Source organism: Henckelia pumila, chromosome 2 (genome assembly GCF_033568475.1).
Source record: "Henckelia pumila isolate YLH828 chromosome 2, ASM3356847v2, whole genome shotgun sequence".
In the NCBI taxonomy this organism is placed as follows: Eukaryota; Viridiplantae; Streptophyta; class Magnoliopsida; order Lamiales; family Gesneriaceae; genus Henckelia; species Henckelia pumila.
This window is the reverse complement of record NC_133121.1, coordinates 111,154,721-111,170,731: the sequence shown is the minus strand read 5'-3', so window position 1 is coordinate 111,170,731 and position 16,011 is coordinate 111,154,721. Positions and strand designations below refer to the sequence as shown.

The 16,011-nt window shown below is 32.4% G+C and overlaps 4 protein-coding genes across 6 annotated transcripts; 2 read left to right on the top strand and 2 right to left on the bottom strand.

Annotated features, from left to right (window-relative positions):
- Window positions 1-363: 363 nt before the first annotated feature.
- On the top strand, window positions 364-3,129 carry LOC140884720 (putative transcription factor bHLH041). The gene is made up of 7 exons (XM_073291563.1): window positions 364-686; window positions 816-941; window positions 1,034-1,154; window positions 1,235-1,297; window positions 1,527-2,234; window positions 2,332-2,706; window positions 2,836-3,129. Exons 1-7 carry the CDS (start codon window positions 571-573, stop codon window positions 2,908-2,910), a joined length of 1,584 nt encoding a protein of 527 aa, XP_073147664.1. The 5' UTR covers window positions 364-570; the 3' UTR covers window positions 2,911-3,129.
- A 4,782-nt stretch (window positions 3,130-7,911) lies between these two features.
- LOC140885377 (late embryogenesis abundant protein 47-like) lies at window positions 7,912-8,481 on the bottom strand. Its single transcript, XM_073292339.1, has one exon. The coding sequence runs from the start codon at window positions 8,479-8,481 to the stop codon at window positions 7,912-7,914; it is 570 nt and encodes a 189-aa protein (XP_073148440.1).
- A 2,821-nt stretch (window positions 8,482-11,302) lies between these two features.
- On the top strand, window positions 11,303-12,786 carry LOC140877429 (heat stress transcription factor A-7b-like). 2 transcript variants are annotated; one of them, XM_073280965.1, is made up of 3 exons: window positions 11,303-11,635; window positions 11,723-12,519; window positions 12,596-12,786. In XM_073280965.1, exons 1-3 carry the CDS (start codon window positions 11,327-11,329, stop codon window positions 12,627-12,629), a joined length of 1,140 nt encoding a protein of 379 aa, XP_073137066.1. In that variant the 5' UTR covers window positions 11,303-11,326; the 3' UTR covers window positions 12,630-12,786. The 2 variants fall into 2 exon arrangements, with proteins under 2 accessions (XP_073137066.1, XP_073137065.1); XM_073280964.1 differs by having other exon boundaries at window positions 11,723-12,786.
- Window positions 12,787-12,935: 149 nt separating this feature from the next.
- LOC140877431 (uncharacterized) lies at window positions 12,936-15,096 on the bottom strand. Of its 2 annotated transcripts, none has more exons than XM_073280967.1 (4): window positions 14,944-15,096; window positions 14,410-14,662; window positions 14,266-14,318; window positions 12,936-13,378 (listed from the first exon to the last, which is right to left on the bottom strand). In XM_073280967.1, exons 1-4 carry the CDS (start codon window positions 14,954-14,956, stop codon window positions 13,077-13,079), a joined length of 621 nt encoding a protein of 206 aa, XP_073137068.1. In that variant the 5' UTR covers window positions 14,957-15,096; the 3' UTR covers window positions 12,936-13,076. The 2 variants fall into 2 exon arrangements, with proteins under 2 accessions (XP_073137068.1, XP_073137069.1); XM_073280968.1 differs by lacking the exon at window positions 14,944-15,096 and adding an exon at window positions 14,755-14,934.
- Between the last annotated feature and the right edge of the window lie 915 nt (window positions 15,097-16,011).

The window sequence follows — 16,011 nt, the reverse complement described above, 5'->3', positions numbered from 1 at the left end:
AGAAAACCTTTGATTCAAAAAAAAAAAAAAAACTTATAGATAAAACCTCTATTCAATTTTTAAGTAATGTTTAGAGGATAGAATCATGTAACCGAATTTCACAAGCTAATCAACTTGAGAATATAATCTATTTTCAAAAAACCCTTTATATCCCATAGAATTAATTGCTAAGATATATAATTTATAACAAAATAATTAAATAGTGTCTAAAAAATCTTTGTGCTTGAGTCAAACTTTTATAACTTTTATTATGAAGTAGCTAGCTAGTAGCCCTCTCCTTACCACAAAATATTAAAATTACGGAAGAACCCCTTACCTTCCCATCTTGACCATCAGTTCATGAATTTGATGCTTAATTTTCCAATTCCTTCATCTCTCTGCTACACTTTCCATGTTCCGACTTCCCTTTCAAAAATATTAATTGATAATTTATAAATATATATATATTCAATAAATAATACTCCACTAAGAATTTACTTTCACGAGGGGCCTGTTGATGCATGAGGCAAGAGCTAGGAGTTCTTGTGGGATGAATCAAATTACCGAAGCCGAATTCCACAAATGTGAGTGATGGACTTCATCTTTCTCCTCGACGATGGACGCCGCGCCGCGTTTCTTCAGCATGTGATCCAGTCTTTTGGTTGTTCTTACATTTGCCTATGGTCTCAATTAGCTCAACCAGCCAAGTAAGCATTAATGTTCGATTCACATGATCATGCATGATACTCGAAGGAGAAGTGTATATATATATATGTCTATATATATTATATGTATCTCTTGACGTTATAGCGGATCGAACCCGTCTCGTTTTGCAGTTGCTTATATTTTGTGGATGGAATGTACCAAGAAACAAGCAGCCAGCAACCGAGCTCGTCGTCCGGAAGCCATGCCAGAAGTCTTTTTAATGCTTACTCGGAATCCATTACTTATATTGATAGTTGGTATGTGATTAGTAATGGTCATTAAACTTTGCACGTACATTTTCTTGATGATCATGAATAATTTGTTGATTATTAATGCCTTTTCTTTTCAGCCGAATTCCAGGGTTTTCATTTAAGAACAATCTTCCTTACGTGGAGTTTAAGATAGATGAAATTCAAAGTATGGCATCAAGTGAAGTGCAACTTCAATTCTATCAGGAAGCTAAGATTATGGTAATCATTAATTTCTTCAGTTGATATTCCTTTTTAATTAAATTTTCCACTTAATCACTGAGAGATTAATATGATTACAGACTGCAGTTTTCATGGGGTGTGCCAATGGAGAGATTGAGATAGGAATGTTACATCAACCTAAGGTAATAAAAAGAAATGGTAAGAGAATTTTTGTCTACACCAAAGTTTTGGATTGAATTGAGATGAAATGTTCACGCGAACATCTCAATTGATAAAATAAAAAAATAAAGATTGCAATGAAACTGTGTCGTTTCACTGCTGTTTTTTTTGGACAGCAGAGGATCCTGGTCGTCCCAAAGTTTTGAGCTTCATGTATGATCGAAAACACTAACTAGTTTTCCGTCCTTACAGACGGACTTGGAAATGGAAATCAAAAAATTATTCCCAACGAACTTCTCCAGAGAAACAGTAGCACACCCTCATCCGGCGGATCAAATCTGGCCTTCCTCTTCTTCATCATCATTAAGATCATTATCATTCGATAGCCCCGAATATTCGCCTCCAGTGTTGAGCATCCCCATTAGTACTACTTCCACCGTTCAAGCGGTAACCACACCAAAACCAATACCATATTTGGCTCCAAGCACCTCTTATATTGACCCTCATCAGCAAACGGTACAAGCCTTGAGGCAAATTCGGAACCCAAAGTTTCCTACCATAGAAAGTGAAGATGATGCAATACACAAGGCAATACTTGCTGTCTTGTCTTCTACTTCCTCCACTAGTACTTCTCCCTCTAATTCTCAGCAGAATCCACTGTATTTACCATCCAATATGATCAGTCCTGTCACGAATAAGTCGACTGCATTTCGAAGATATACAAGAAGTACTACTCAGGCTCGACCACTGGCAATGATAAATCGTAAACATAACATGTTTAAAAGAGCTGTTGTGCTCCTCAGAAACTTGAATGTGATAAGAAGACAAGAATATGATCAGATTCAAGAAAACTTCCCCACAGCAACTCGGTTGCATCACATGGTCTCAGAAAGGAAAAGACGCGAAAAGTTGAATGATGTCTTCCAAGCTTTGAGATCATTACTCCCTGCAGGATCAAAGGTATGTATGGAGCATTTCATCACACACCAATTTTTTTTTTCTAAATGGTCTATTTTTTCAAAACAACAAAACAAAAAAATTTGATGTCATGGCGCAGAAGGACAAGGCCTCAGTTCTTAGCAGCACGATTCAGTACTTGGGCTCATTGATATCTCAAGTTTCAGAACTCAGTAAGAGAAACCAGGAACTCGAAACATCCCTTTTGAATCGAGGAGAAGCCGCGGTGCCGCGCTTTCATTCAGCTCAATATCAAAGGCTAAATGTTGAGATATTCAAGCAGAGTACATCAGAAGCAAGAATCTGGGAATTGAGAGTTATTGTACGAGGAGAATGCAGCATGTTAGATTTGGTGGTTCGAATATTGGAGTCAATAAAACAGCAAAATAATGTATGCTTGTTGTCTTTAGAATCCAACACCAGCCCGGTTGAGTCAACATCAGCGCACTGCGTGGTATTAAGATTGAAGCTTGAGGTATGCATATATGTTATGTTTTGAGTTTTTATTATTTTTTAAGACGAAAAACTCATGGTCGTTATTTTTTAGTGCGCATTAACCCGATTAATTCTTGGTGTTAATTGATTTTCTTGTTTGTTGTTGTAGGGTGATGAATCTAACGAGTCTCGCAGTCTCAAAGAAATAGTCACGAGGGCTCTTGATGAGTACGTGGCTCGTTGACTAGTTACACCAAATTAACATCCAAAAGTCATCATTTATTTTTTTACAATATTCATCCCATTGTATGTAATTAATTAAATAGTTTGAGGAAATGTAATGGGCAATTTGCTCAAAAATTCCCAAATGCAAACATGTTTTGCTTTGGGGTCCCTAGTCATAAAACGTGGTATAAAACAATACAAGATGTGGTACAAATTAACAAAAATTGTGATACAAAAAAGTGGCTAAAAAGTGCAAAGCAAAACATGTTTGCATCGGAGATTTTTGAGCAATTTGCACAAATGTAATCGATTTTGTACTACTTGTAGTAACATACACTTATTGTTACAAAAGGAAATCTACATACCTACCTTACGGATTGAGTTTAGTTGTTTTTATTTTTGTTGAGAACAAAAGCTTAATTTATTTCTAATATAAAAAGTTTTCTGATAGAAGGGGTGCATATATTTTCTGATAATTGAGTGTTTAAAATTTTAAATATGATGTATTATATAGTAGTGCATGTAATATAATAAAAGTAAATATTCAATAAAATAAATTAAAAATAAGACAATTAGTATACATTTTAATAACTTTTAAAAATGACCAAAATGTTTGAAAAGGCAAAAACCAAATATAGCTTCAATATTTTTGTGAATGATATTCATTTGTGCCTATCACGAATGGTGGTTGAATTTTGTGTTGGACCGATTAAAGAGAGTCAAGTTCACACACAACTATATTAATTAACGAGTGTTTTAACTTTTATATACCAAATATATAAAATAATCTAAATTGCTAATGTTTCTAGAACATGATCGTATTAACAATGTTGGTAAGCTTACCACTTCTATGTGTCTTTGTTGACCTTTTTGCTTAATTATTTACCTTTGTTTGGTTGTTAACTATAATTAGTTTGACAACTGACCAGATAATTTATATGAACCTGCAATGTTGAAAATCAATAATTTTTATAGATTAGATTGGAACAAATATCGATCTATTTCACACAAAATTGATATGTGAAACAACACGAGTTTTTTTATTATAGTTAATATATTTCCTCTTGTGATAGAAAATTAATCATCACGAAAATTAGGTTAAGAAAATATATTGAATTATCAATATAACTCATCACCTGCTATAAAAAGAGAAACAACATAGGATAGCTAGCATTGAAATAACCTTCTCTAATCATATCACAAGATTAAATAATAATTGATTTAATTAATTACACATGAAATATTGCAAATCATGTCTATTTCAATATATATATAGCACAAATGTTGTTTCTTTCTCCATAGCAAATGATCTTTTTTTCCCTTTTTTCCCCTCTTTTTCATCATTATTATTAAAGGAGTTGGGTTGGAAGGTCTCGAATACGAGATCCATATCACTATTTGATATGAGTTTTGTAAAAATTAAACAAAGAATATATATATATCCATATCACTATTTGATATGAGTTTTGTAATAATTAAACAAAGAATATATATATATATATATATATTTATTGTATATATTATTATAACTATATTTTTTAAAAAAATTATATTATATATAGGATTTGGGGTTGGAATAAGTTTAGAATACAAGATCCATATCACTATTTGATACATTTGGTATCACTTGGAGCAGTGGCTAACTCGATTATTTATATCCAAACAATTAATAAGCATTTCTATTATTTTGCAAAACTATATAAATAAACAATAATAATAATAATATTTGCTCACATTAATGAGTCATAATTATGAGTCGTACGTAGTAGGAGTTGTGGTGCTAGTGTTAGTAGAAGAAATGTTGGATTGGTTAAGCCTTGCAGCTGCAGCAAGAGACGCGGCCGCAGCTGCAGCAAGAGTGCAAAGATTGGGATCATTCCTCAGCTCGGCTCCGATCACCCCCTCCGCGTCCCGCCGTGTCACCGCCTTATCCGATGGCAGCTTCGTGCTGACATCGGACATGATCTCTCCGAATTTGGTCTAATCCTCGTCCCTCTTAATATATGAAAGTATTAAGTTTGATTTTTTTTTCGAAGCTTAAAATATATATGTTTTTAAATTTTTTTTTTTAAAAAAAATCAATGATCATAGATGGAATGCTGAAATTTTTGTTAAGATTTATACATACATGGTAAATCAACAACATTGTGTAATCTATATATACATGTATATTTTTAATATTAATTGGATATTTTAAATGTTTTATTGATATTATGATATATTTTGTATATAAATATATGTATACATTATATAGTAAATATGAAACATTCTGTATTTCTTAGGATTTTTTTTTTTTTTTTACATTAGACCCATTATCCAATCTATATATCCATGTATAGATTTAACATTTATCGAGTATTTCAATTTTTTTTTTGATATCATGATACATATGTATATAAATATATTCACAAATATATGGTAAATTAGCAATATTATGCAATATATATTTTAAAAGTGCACTTTAATTCTAATTATAAGTGTTTTCAAATTGAAAATATTATATATTTATCAGAAATGTTGAATTAAAATTGTTTGTAAATATTCTTTGTAATTTAAAATGAATATATATGTATATAAATATATGTCAATATTATAGAATTTTTAATTTTGTACATAAATATTACGATTAGACGATGAATTGTTGATGTTTTAGAAAGAAAATATCACGGAATGATATTTATGTATATAAATCTATGCAAATATTACGGAATTACATTTATATTTAATAATAACATTTCTAGATCTTAAAGGTGTATGTATATAAATTATATTACGGAATTTTGTATATATATCTATATATACGTATATGTATAAATTTATATTGAACATTTTTCGAATCTTAGATTGGATTTTTTAAAAAAAATTTAATTGATGTTTTAAATATTTTGGAAAGCAAATATTATGAATGAAATGTTGAAATCCTGAAATATTATAAATATTCCTATGTAATTTTAAATTAATATATATTTATATAAATAGATGCAAATATTATAGAATTTTTAATTACATGAATATTGCGATTAAATTTAGAAATGAAATTGTTTGTAAATATTCCTCCGTAATCCAAATATGTCAAATATGAGTAATTGAATTAATAATTTGAAAAAATATAATTTTTAAAACAATTTATTTTTCGGTTTTGTTCACAAAATTTTAGTTTTTAGAAACAATGTTTTAGCGGATTTTACTAAAAAATGACAAAATCTTTGTTTATATACATATATATATATATATATAATATAGATGTTTATTCATGATTTTTAATGTTTTGGAAAGTAAATAAATATTAAAAAGGGAATGATGAAATCAAGAATAATTAAAATAATCATGTGTATTTTTACATGTATGTATATGTATTAAATAGATGTGAAATTTTTAATTACATGAATATTATGATTTAATTATGAATTTTTTTATTTTTGTTTTTAGCAATACATTTTTGTCAGAATTTTGCGAAAAATGACAAAAAAATCCACTTATATATATATATATATATATATATGTATGTATATGTGTGTGTGTGTGTGTTTGTTTAATTATATGAATATTGTGATTTAATTTCGTAATCAAGATATGAATAAATACTTTATATTTTTGTTAAAACTAAGTTATTCTATATTTTTCTTAAATTTTGATTTTGTTGTATTTAAGAAGTGGCAGTAGTGATTTTGTATAGTTTTAATTAAGATAGTGATTTTGTATGTTTTTAATTTGTAGTTATAGATAGTGATTTTGTATAGTTTTAATTGCGGTTGTGATTTTGTATAGTTTTTTTTTACACAAAATTGAAAATGCAAATATTATGCAATTTTTAATTATGTAATATTGTGATTAAGTTTTGAATTTAAATTTTTTGAAAATCATCCATAATCAAAATATGTCAAATATAAAATAGTTAATTTAATAATTTGAAAAAGAATGATTTTTTAAAACTATTTTTTTCGTTTTTGTTCTGAAAATTATTTCATTTCGTATATTATATCTTCTATTGTATTTCGTTTTAAAAATTCAACGACAAAAATTTTAACAATTTTATATATTAAATCATTTATTTGATAAATATAGATTCATAAAATTAATAAATTTATATAGAGTGATTAAGAAAATTTTAAACTGAAAATTTATTTATTATTATACTTGTAGTATTTATTTATCTAATTTTTAAAGTGTAAATTTTTTAGCAAATAAAAAAATTATAAACTATGTAAATTTGAGTCAATTATATTTGTGAAATATCTTTATTTATTATATATATATATAGTATGAAAAGATTTGAAATGTGTTTCGTTGTATTTAAAATATAAATAGTAATAAGTAGTGTTTTTTTTCCCTTTTTTAGCAAAAAAATTTTGGCGGGATTTTACTATATTTGGCAAAAACTCAGTTATTATATATATAATAATATATATAGATATATTTCCTCTTGTGATAGAAAATTAATCATCACGAAAATTAGGTCAAGAAAATAATTGAATTATCATAACTCATCCTCTATTGTGGAGAGAGAAACAACATAGGATAACATTCGAATAACCTTCTTTAATTCATATCACAAGATTAAATAATAATTGATTTAATTAATTACACATATGAAATACTGATCATGTCTATTTCAATGTATATATAGCACCAATGTTGTTTTTTTCTCCATAGCATATGATCTTTTTCTCTCCTTTTCATCATTATTATTAAAGGAGTTGGGTTGGAGGTCTCGAATACGAGATTCATATCACTATTTGATTGGGTTTTGTAAAAATTAAACAAAGTATAATATATATTGTATATATTATTATAACTCTCTTTTTCAAAAAATTATTATTATAGGATTTGGGGTGGGAATAGGTACTATAGAATACAAGATCCATGCATATCACTATATTTGATACATTTGGTATCACTTGGAGCAGTGGCTAACTCGATTATTTATATCCAAACAATTAATAAGCATTTCTATTATTTTGCAAAACTATATAAATAAACAATAATAATAATAATATTTGCTCACATTAATGAGTCATAATTATGAGTCGTACGTAGTAGGAGTTGTGGTGCTAGTGTTAGTAGAAGAACTGTTGGATTGGTTAAGCCTTGCAGCTGCAGCAAGAGACGCGGCCACACCTCCCGGTCGAGTGCAAAGATTGGGATCATTCCTCAGCTCGGCTCCGATCACCCCCTCCGCGTCCCGCCGTGTCACCGCCTTATCCGATGGCAGCTTCGTGCTGGCATCGGACAGGATCTCTCCGAGTTTGGTCTTATCCTCATCCCTCTGAAGCCGAGCGTTACGAGTGGCGGCTGATTGAGCAGCCGCAGCAACGCCACCGGGCACGATGTTGGTTCGGCCCGTGGCCCTCACCTCCGCCGCCTGTATGGCAGCCGCGTCACTATAATCCACCGGCCGGTGGCCTGCCGTCAGGGCCGTAGCTTCGAGGGCCTCGCCGATGGTGATGTTCCCAGATAGCTGGACTTGTTCGTTGCACGTGACGCCTACGGATCTCAGCTCTTTCTTGATGGCTTCGGCTTGATCGACGGCATCGTTTTTGAGGGGTTCTTGGAGATTAATGGCGCTTTTGGAGGGCTGTTCTTGGCTCATGGTGTTCAAGTTTGGCGATTGAGTGAAGATTAATGGATTATATTCAGGAGATTTATATAATTAAGTGACTGGTTCTGTTTGTGATTCAGAATATTGTAAATGTGGAGTTTGTGGATGTGATGAAAGAGAGGTAACTTGTGACCTGTGACTTGGTCTTTGGATGCATGCATGCTTCTTTTTAAATAAGTGATCAGCCTCATTTCTCTCCATCAAATAATTAAATACTACTCAAATATTATAAATTAATTTTCTAAAAAAAAAACTGCAAATTTGGTCATGTATGTTTGTCACTTTGCGATTTTGGTCTTCTATGTTTTCATATTTCAGTTTTAGTCATGTATGTTCTGATTTTTGGCAATTTAGGTCCTTTTTATTCAAAAATGTTTACGTTTCATTGTACACGTCAGCTCCACATCAGCAATGAATTGATGCCACGTCAGCGCCACGTCGGAAAAAGGACTAAAATTGCCAAAAAAATAAAGATAGCGGACTAATACTGAAACCTGAAAATATAAAGGACTAAAATCACAAAGTGACAAACATACAAGACCAAAAAAGCAATTTTCCATTTTCTAAATTATATATAAGTTCATCCTAGTTTAATTTTTGAAATCCTACTCAACTTTTAAGGAAAAGCCGATAAGTACATCCTATACTATCTAAGGATCAAGACACTGTGTGCTTTGACTAGTATGATCTCCTTCTTCTTTTAATTTCTTTCGAGAGTGTACTTGCTAACTTGTCTTCTTCCTTCAGGGTTTCATCAATCCCTTTGTTGTACCAAGTGCTCTCATATGAGATATCTGTTCACAAAAGTGATATATGAGATGATCTCTTTGCGTTGATTTAATTTTTTCGTAATTCATAAAAATGAGAGGCAATGACTTTGACTAATTGAAAATACAAATTAAATGTGATGTAGAAAATTATTCGTCCGAAAATTAAGTCAAGAAAATATATTAAATTTTTATAAACTCAATTTTATTTATTTATTAATGGCAAGCTAGGTTTCGAATACTATATACATATCACTATTTGATATCACTTTGCATTATATAAAGGCATGCACAGTGGAGGACATTTGGAGAGGACATTTCTCCTCCAGTAAGGTCGATGTCACTCGCAGGATATGTCTCTCCAAATGTCCTCCTCCGGTAAGGTCGATGTCACCCGTCGGGTGCTACCCTGCGGGTGACGTGGCGGATCATGATTGATAAAATCAATGGGTCTCACGTGGGGTCCACTGATTTTATCCAATCATGATCTGTCACGTCATCCGCAGGATAGTACCCTGCGGGTGGCATGTACTAAACCCCTCCAAACACAAATGTCCTTCCTTATAGGGAGGACATTTGTGCTGAGTTGGAAATGTCCGGATACAGTTCATTACTTTTTTTTTTATTGATTCAACGGGTGGACAGCTGTCCACCCGTTGAACTTTTTTTTTTAAAATAAAAAATTTATTAAAATTAATAAATGAAAATATAAATATTTTAAATTTATAAGAAAAGTTAAAAATTAAATTAATTAAAATAAATAAATGATAAAATGACAATTGTATATTTTATTTTCAAATTTAAAAATATTTTATTAAAATAAATTTAGGCTTTTAAATTAATTGTAATTGTCATATACTTTGTATAAAATAATGTTGGTAATTATTTTTTGAATGAAAAATAAATTAAGAGTAATAAAATATCAATGGGGTCCACAAATGTTTGGTTTATAGGATATTTGATTGTGAAATGTGAGATATTTGAAAGGTGGGATATTTGATTAATGATATGTCACAATGAACCCACAAATGTTTGAGAGTGATGTTCCCACTACTGTGGGTGCCCTAAGTGAATAACTCGATTTTATCCAAAACAATAAGCATTAATTGGTAGGTTAGATCCTACCCCATGGGTATTACCCTATGGGATAGGTGGCAATCACTGGTTGGTTCAAATAATGTGGGTCTCACTTAATTATATGGGACCCACATGATTTGAACAAATAAAATACATACACATGTCCCATGGGGTAGCCCCTAATGGGGTGTTCAAGTTGGTAGAGTAGGTGAACTCTTGACCATAGGTCAGAAGTTCGATTCTCCTTGCCAACACCTTCTTGGACTAGCCTGTCACACAGGGCTTGTCTAGTGTGTTTTACCTGACTGGCGTAGTTTGCAGGCTATTGCGTTAGTACGGGGGTTTACCAAGAGCGCATCGAAAGATAGCGGCTGCGGGTTCCCACGTTATAAAAAAAAATAAAAATATATTCATGGGGTAGATTGAAATTTTACCAATGGAGACTTCAATCCTACCTATTATTTTGCAAAATGATCACATATTCAAATAGGACAAACCGTATTCATCATTCCAATAAGTTTATCCTATTTTATTTTATCACAATTATACAATATTAATATATGTTGCAGAATATCAAAATTAATAATATTTAAATACAAAAAATAACAAACTTTTAATAAAATATTATGTATTATATTTTCACATTGAAAAATCCAATATCAAATTTCCAAAAAAAAAATGTTTTTCTCCTAAAAAAAAAAAGGAAAAAAAATGTTTTATTAATAGAACATGAGTTATCCAAAATGTAGCATATAAACAGTAATATATAGTGAAGGGATTGACCACACCGAGCACCGTTTCATCTGGCATGGCCATATTCGCGCCATCTGTCAAAGGCGCACGCTCACAGCATTAGCATATCGTATCTTCGTGGAGATAAAGCCATCAATTAATAGCGGAATTCCACCAACAATTAAATTCACAAAGAAATGGAGCCCGCGATGAGTTTTGAAGCAAATATTTCAAGAGGCGCTGAGAAAAACCAATTCTTGATGCAGGCTGTCAAAGCAGAGCAATTTCTGAGCCTGGAAGAAGATGCTAATAATCATCGCGGCGGCGGTCACTTATGGGCGGAGGAGATGCCGAAGCCGATGGAGGGACTCCGAGAATCTGGGCCGCCGCCGTTTTTAACGAAGACGTTCGATATGGTCAATGATCCCAAGACCGACTCCATAATAGCATGGAGCTGCACAAGGGCTAGTTTCATAGTTCGGGATCCTCATAAGTTCTCCACTGATTTGCTCCCTAAATACTTTAAGCACAATAATTTTTCTAGCTTTGTTCGTCAGCTTAATACCTACGTAAGAATATCTAATGGCTTGATTGTTATGGTTCCTTCTGATAAATATAAAGATTGATTGGAAGTCTGTGATGAATTGAAAATGCAGAGATTTAGAAAGATTGATTCGGACAGATGGGAATTTGCCAACGAAGCCTTTCAGCAAGGCAAGAAGCATTTGCTGAAGTACATCAAAAGAAGGAAGCACAATTCTCAAATGATGCATCAACAAGGAGCACTTCAAAATTCATTGGATTCCGCCAAGCATGGAGTGGAGGCGGAGCTGGAGAAACTTAGGACTAACCAAAAAGCACTGAGAACAGAAATCTTGATGTTGAGACAGCAACAAGAAAATGATCACAAATATTTGTCCGCTGTCGAGCATCATCTGCGCCTCACTGAGAAGAAGAAAAAACACTTGATCTTTTTCTTGATCAAGTCACTGGAGAAGAACACAATATCCCTGCATAATTTCTTTGAGAAAATAAAGAAAAGAAAACTGAGCGATGCAGGATTCGTCAAGAAGCAAAGGATGGGTTCTTATGGCTTATGTGAAGGTAGCTTACTTGAAAGCATGAAAACGATTGATGCTGATGATATAATCGAACTTAGTCTTGAAGATAGAAGGCTTCAAGTTGAACCAGACGAGGCGAGGATTCAATCAGAAATACAGATGCTACACTCTTCTAATAAATCATGCCGCCCTTTAATGGAGGAGCACAAGTTTGAAAAATTATCTCAAACAAATGTTTCAGAGCTTTGCTCTGACAATTTCATCATGTGGGAGAAACTAATAGAAGACAACATAATTTATGGGGAAGAAGAAGGAGAAGAATGGGCCAAGCAGCAAAATGATATTGTTCAAGAATTAGAGAAATTTAATTGTGAAGTCACTGATATTCAAAGGTTTGATTTTGTCCATCCCCCGTCTCAAGAATATCTCTCCTTTTACACCACTCCTCATTTCTCGAGTGTGATGCAGGGGGACAAATGAGAGATGCCACTGGAGTTTCTGATGCGTTCATTGTTGCTACACATGTACGATTGATGATGGAAGGAGCACGACCGTACAATAAGTTGGATGGGGGAACGGCGGTGTGATTCTTGCTTCCGGCAAAAACTTGTGCTATTCTCAAGTATAGCTCCTAGGTTTCCAGTTTACTATTTGCAAACAAGGTGGTCAACTGTCGAGTCTGAAGGGTTCATGAGGCTGATCATCACGTAGCAGTAGTGGCATATGTTTAGTACATGTAAATATACTTGTATCCAAACAAACTAAAATTCTGAGTAAATTTCGCACTGGGATGCAATACAATAAACAATAGTAGATACATGACAAAAAATTCCAATAATGCTACTCTAAGAATGTATAGCGTAAAATGCAGTAGTTTACAAAATGAGGTCTTAGCTGCATAAAATTTCAGGAAATAAAAGAGAACTCAAAAAGCTCAAATAAAATCGATTTATTCATCCTTCTTACGACTTCGAGGAGAGCATAACTTTTCCAACCCTCTTCCTAAAGATATTGGTAATCCACCTTCTTTCTTTGGTGTGGAAACAGCATTCCCTGTATCCCTTTTAGGATGGATTGTCTGAATAAGGGCCTCGATTTCCTCCTTTGCTCGTTCAAACACATTTGGACCTTTGACTTGACTGACGGGGGTATTCTCATCAATATCATCACTCCGGCCATGAGTTTCTTTGTGATGGTGGTGCGCTGATTTCTCTGCGTGCTTTAGTGATTCAGTATCTTCTTTGGTTTTCTCTGCGAGGTTTGGTGCAATGAGAAACAGGGAATTCTGATGGAAAATACTGTTTTGAAACTATTACAATAACCCATAGCAATGATTTGAAACAAGTTCCATGCCCCAAGATCGAAATTATATGAGTTTATCCCATCCAATAACCTCATATTTTGAGTTGAGGTTGATGTTTAGCATTGGTGTTCTGGTTGACAGGTTGAGAACTCATGCACAATGTAACAGGTACCACAGTGGCTCCACAAACAAGTTAACAAGTGGCGCTTAAACACGATAAATTTTACACATGATGGGACTAAGTCAATACTGATGACAACGTTTGGAGTCATGATCATCAAACCTAATGTCCATGTCTATCCAGATTGATCCTTGAGTTTCTAAGGCAGTGTTTGGAAGATCTTCTAGGAAGCACTTCTCAGCTTTTAATTAACAAAATTTTGCAATTTTATGAAATTTTGTTAATGAGAAGCTGAAAAGTAATTCCAAGAAGTTATTTCTAGAAGCTCTTCCAAACACTACCTAAGGGAGCGTTTGCAATAGATTGTGATTTTGTAGAAGTAATTAATTTATAGATTATAAAAAAGTTAAGAAAAATCAAAAATTGGTAGTGTTTGAAAACAAGTGTGAAAATCTAAAAATCAAAGTTGGGTAGTGTTTGATAAATAAGTAATTAGAGTGATTTTAGCAATGACCTTCTTATTAGAATCACTTTTGGAGAATCGTAATCACCACATTACTAGCTTTTGGATTTCAATTAAATTAAGCATAAGCTAACACATAATCTAGGTTTAAGAAACACACAAAAATGATTTTTTTAAGCCAAAAACTAATCACTTTTTTTTAGCGATTGCAAACACTCCCTAAATATGATCAGGATTTTCACTATTCATACCTGAACGCAACACTACGACCTGGCATTTCGAATCATCATCTGCATCGCAGTGCCTACAAATGATCCCAATTTGTTAATACCCAAGCATGACTGTCACACTTTCTCGTTGAGAGATCATTCAAATAAAGGAGAGCATTTCCTCACCTAGTTTCATCATTCAAGGGCGAATGCTGACTTTTCGATCCCGTCTTTGGATGAATTGCTTCTGCAAGAGCCTCAAATTCCTCCTTGGCTCTTTCAAATACATTTGGAGCCTTAACATCACTCATAGATGTATTCTCATCAATGCCATAATTCAATCCATGAGTTTCCTTATAATGATGTTTGTCACTTTGAAAAGCCGCCTCCATCTCTTCTTTCATCCTATCGAATAAATTGGGTGCTTTCACATCTTTTCCTGCTCACATGAGACAAAATCAGATTTTAAATCAAGGGTTCCGTCCACAAAATTAAAAAAAAAAAAAAAAAGCAACTTTCACTTCAAATTACATCGATTTCTCCACTTCCTTCGCGCCCCGTCACATTCCCCTACGGTCGGGATATAAAATCCAAAGAAATGGATGCACGAAAGAATAAATTTCTCGGAAAAAACAACATGATCCTCAATTACAACCATAATTCCTCAGGTAAAATTGATACAGGAGTAATTAACAGAACAGATATAAAGAGAGGGAATACCTGATTCAGCCATGGAAGGATTATTGGATTTCTATCCCCCAGGAAGTGGATTATATCGGAGTGCGATGGCAGTTTCTGTGATTTGGGGAGAATAAAGAATGGGATGCCACCATCGAAAAGGCAGCGTTTGAGCCAAGCAATTGTATCTGTGCCACACGTACTCCCTCTCTGTCCCCTTCTTACGAAAAATATTTTTACATTAAATTATTATATTATATTATATTATATTATTAAAATTTATAAAACATATCAAACAAAATAATATTTGCACCAAATATTCATGTAACATATTTTATTTTTTTATTTTTTTTATGAGGTTAGAATTTGAAATCGTTTAGCATAGTAAATAACACTAGTGAAGTCATTAGTGACATACTAAAGTCATTAGATCAAGAAAATGTTGGTGGGAAGAATTGAACTTCTGACCTCTAGCTAAGAGTTTACTTATTCTACCAATTAGACAGTCACTTGGGGGTCATCTAACATATTTTTCGTATAACCGATGGACTAGTCAATATAGCAGGTTTTTCCAAGTACTAGTCAATATAATCTTCACAAAAAAATTTATTTATTTTTATGTGAGACGTGTTTTCGATCTGACTCGATTGAGGACAATAATTACAATATTATTTTTCACTGTAAACAAAGATTGAATCGACCTATTTAACAAATATAAATTCGTGAGACCGTCTTACAAAAACCTACTATGTTTTCTTTTGATTAAGAGTAACTCAGTTTAAAACAAAAAGAACATGACCATTTTGTTGAAAACAAGATATTTTAATACTTGCATAATGTTTTGATTAAAACATGTACTCTCTTGGTCATATGATTATATAATTTTACTTTTTTTCACACATATTAAGAAAAAATAATTGGAAAAACATATTACGTTGACAATTCATATTTTATCTTTGTTTAATGCATTTAAAAAATGGTTGCATAATTTTCAATATATAGTTAATAGGGTTATATTAGTAAAAAAGTGTAAAAAATTATTACTAAATATTGTGTATGTCTATATATTTTAGACAAAAAAAACATGATCTATGTAATCGGGACGGAGGG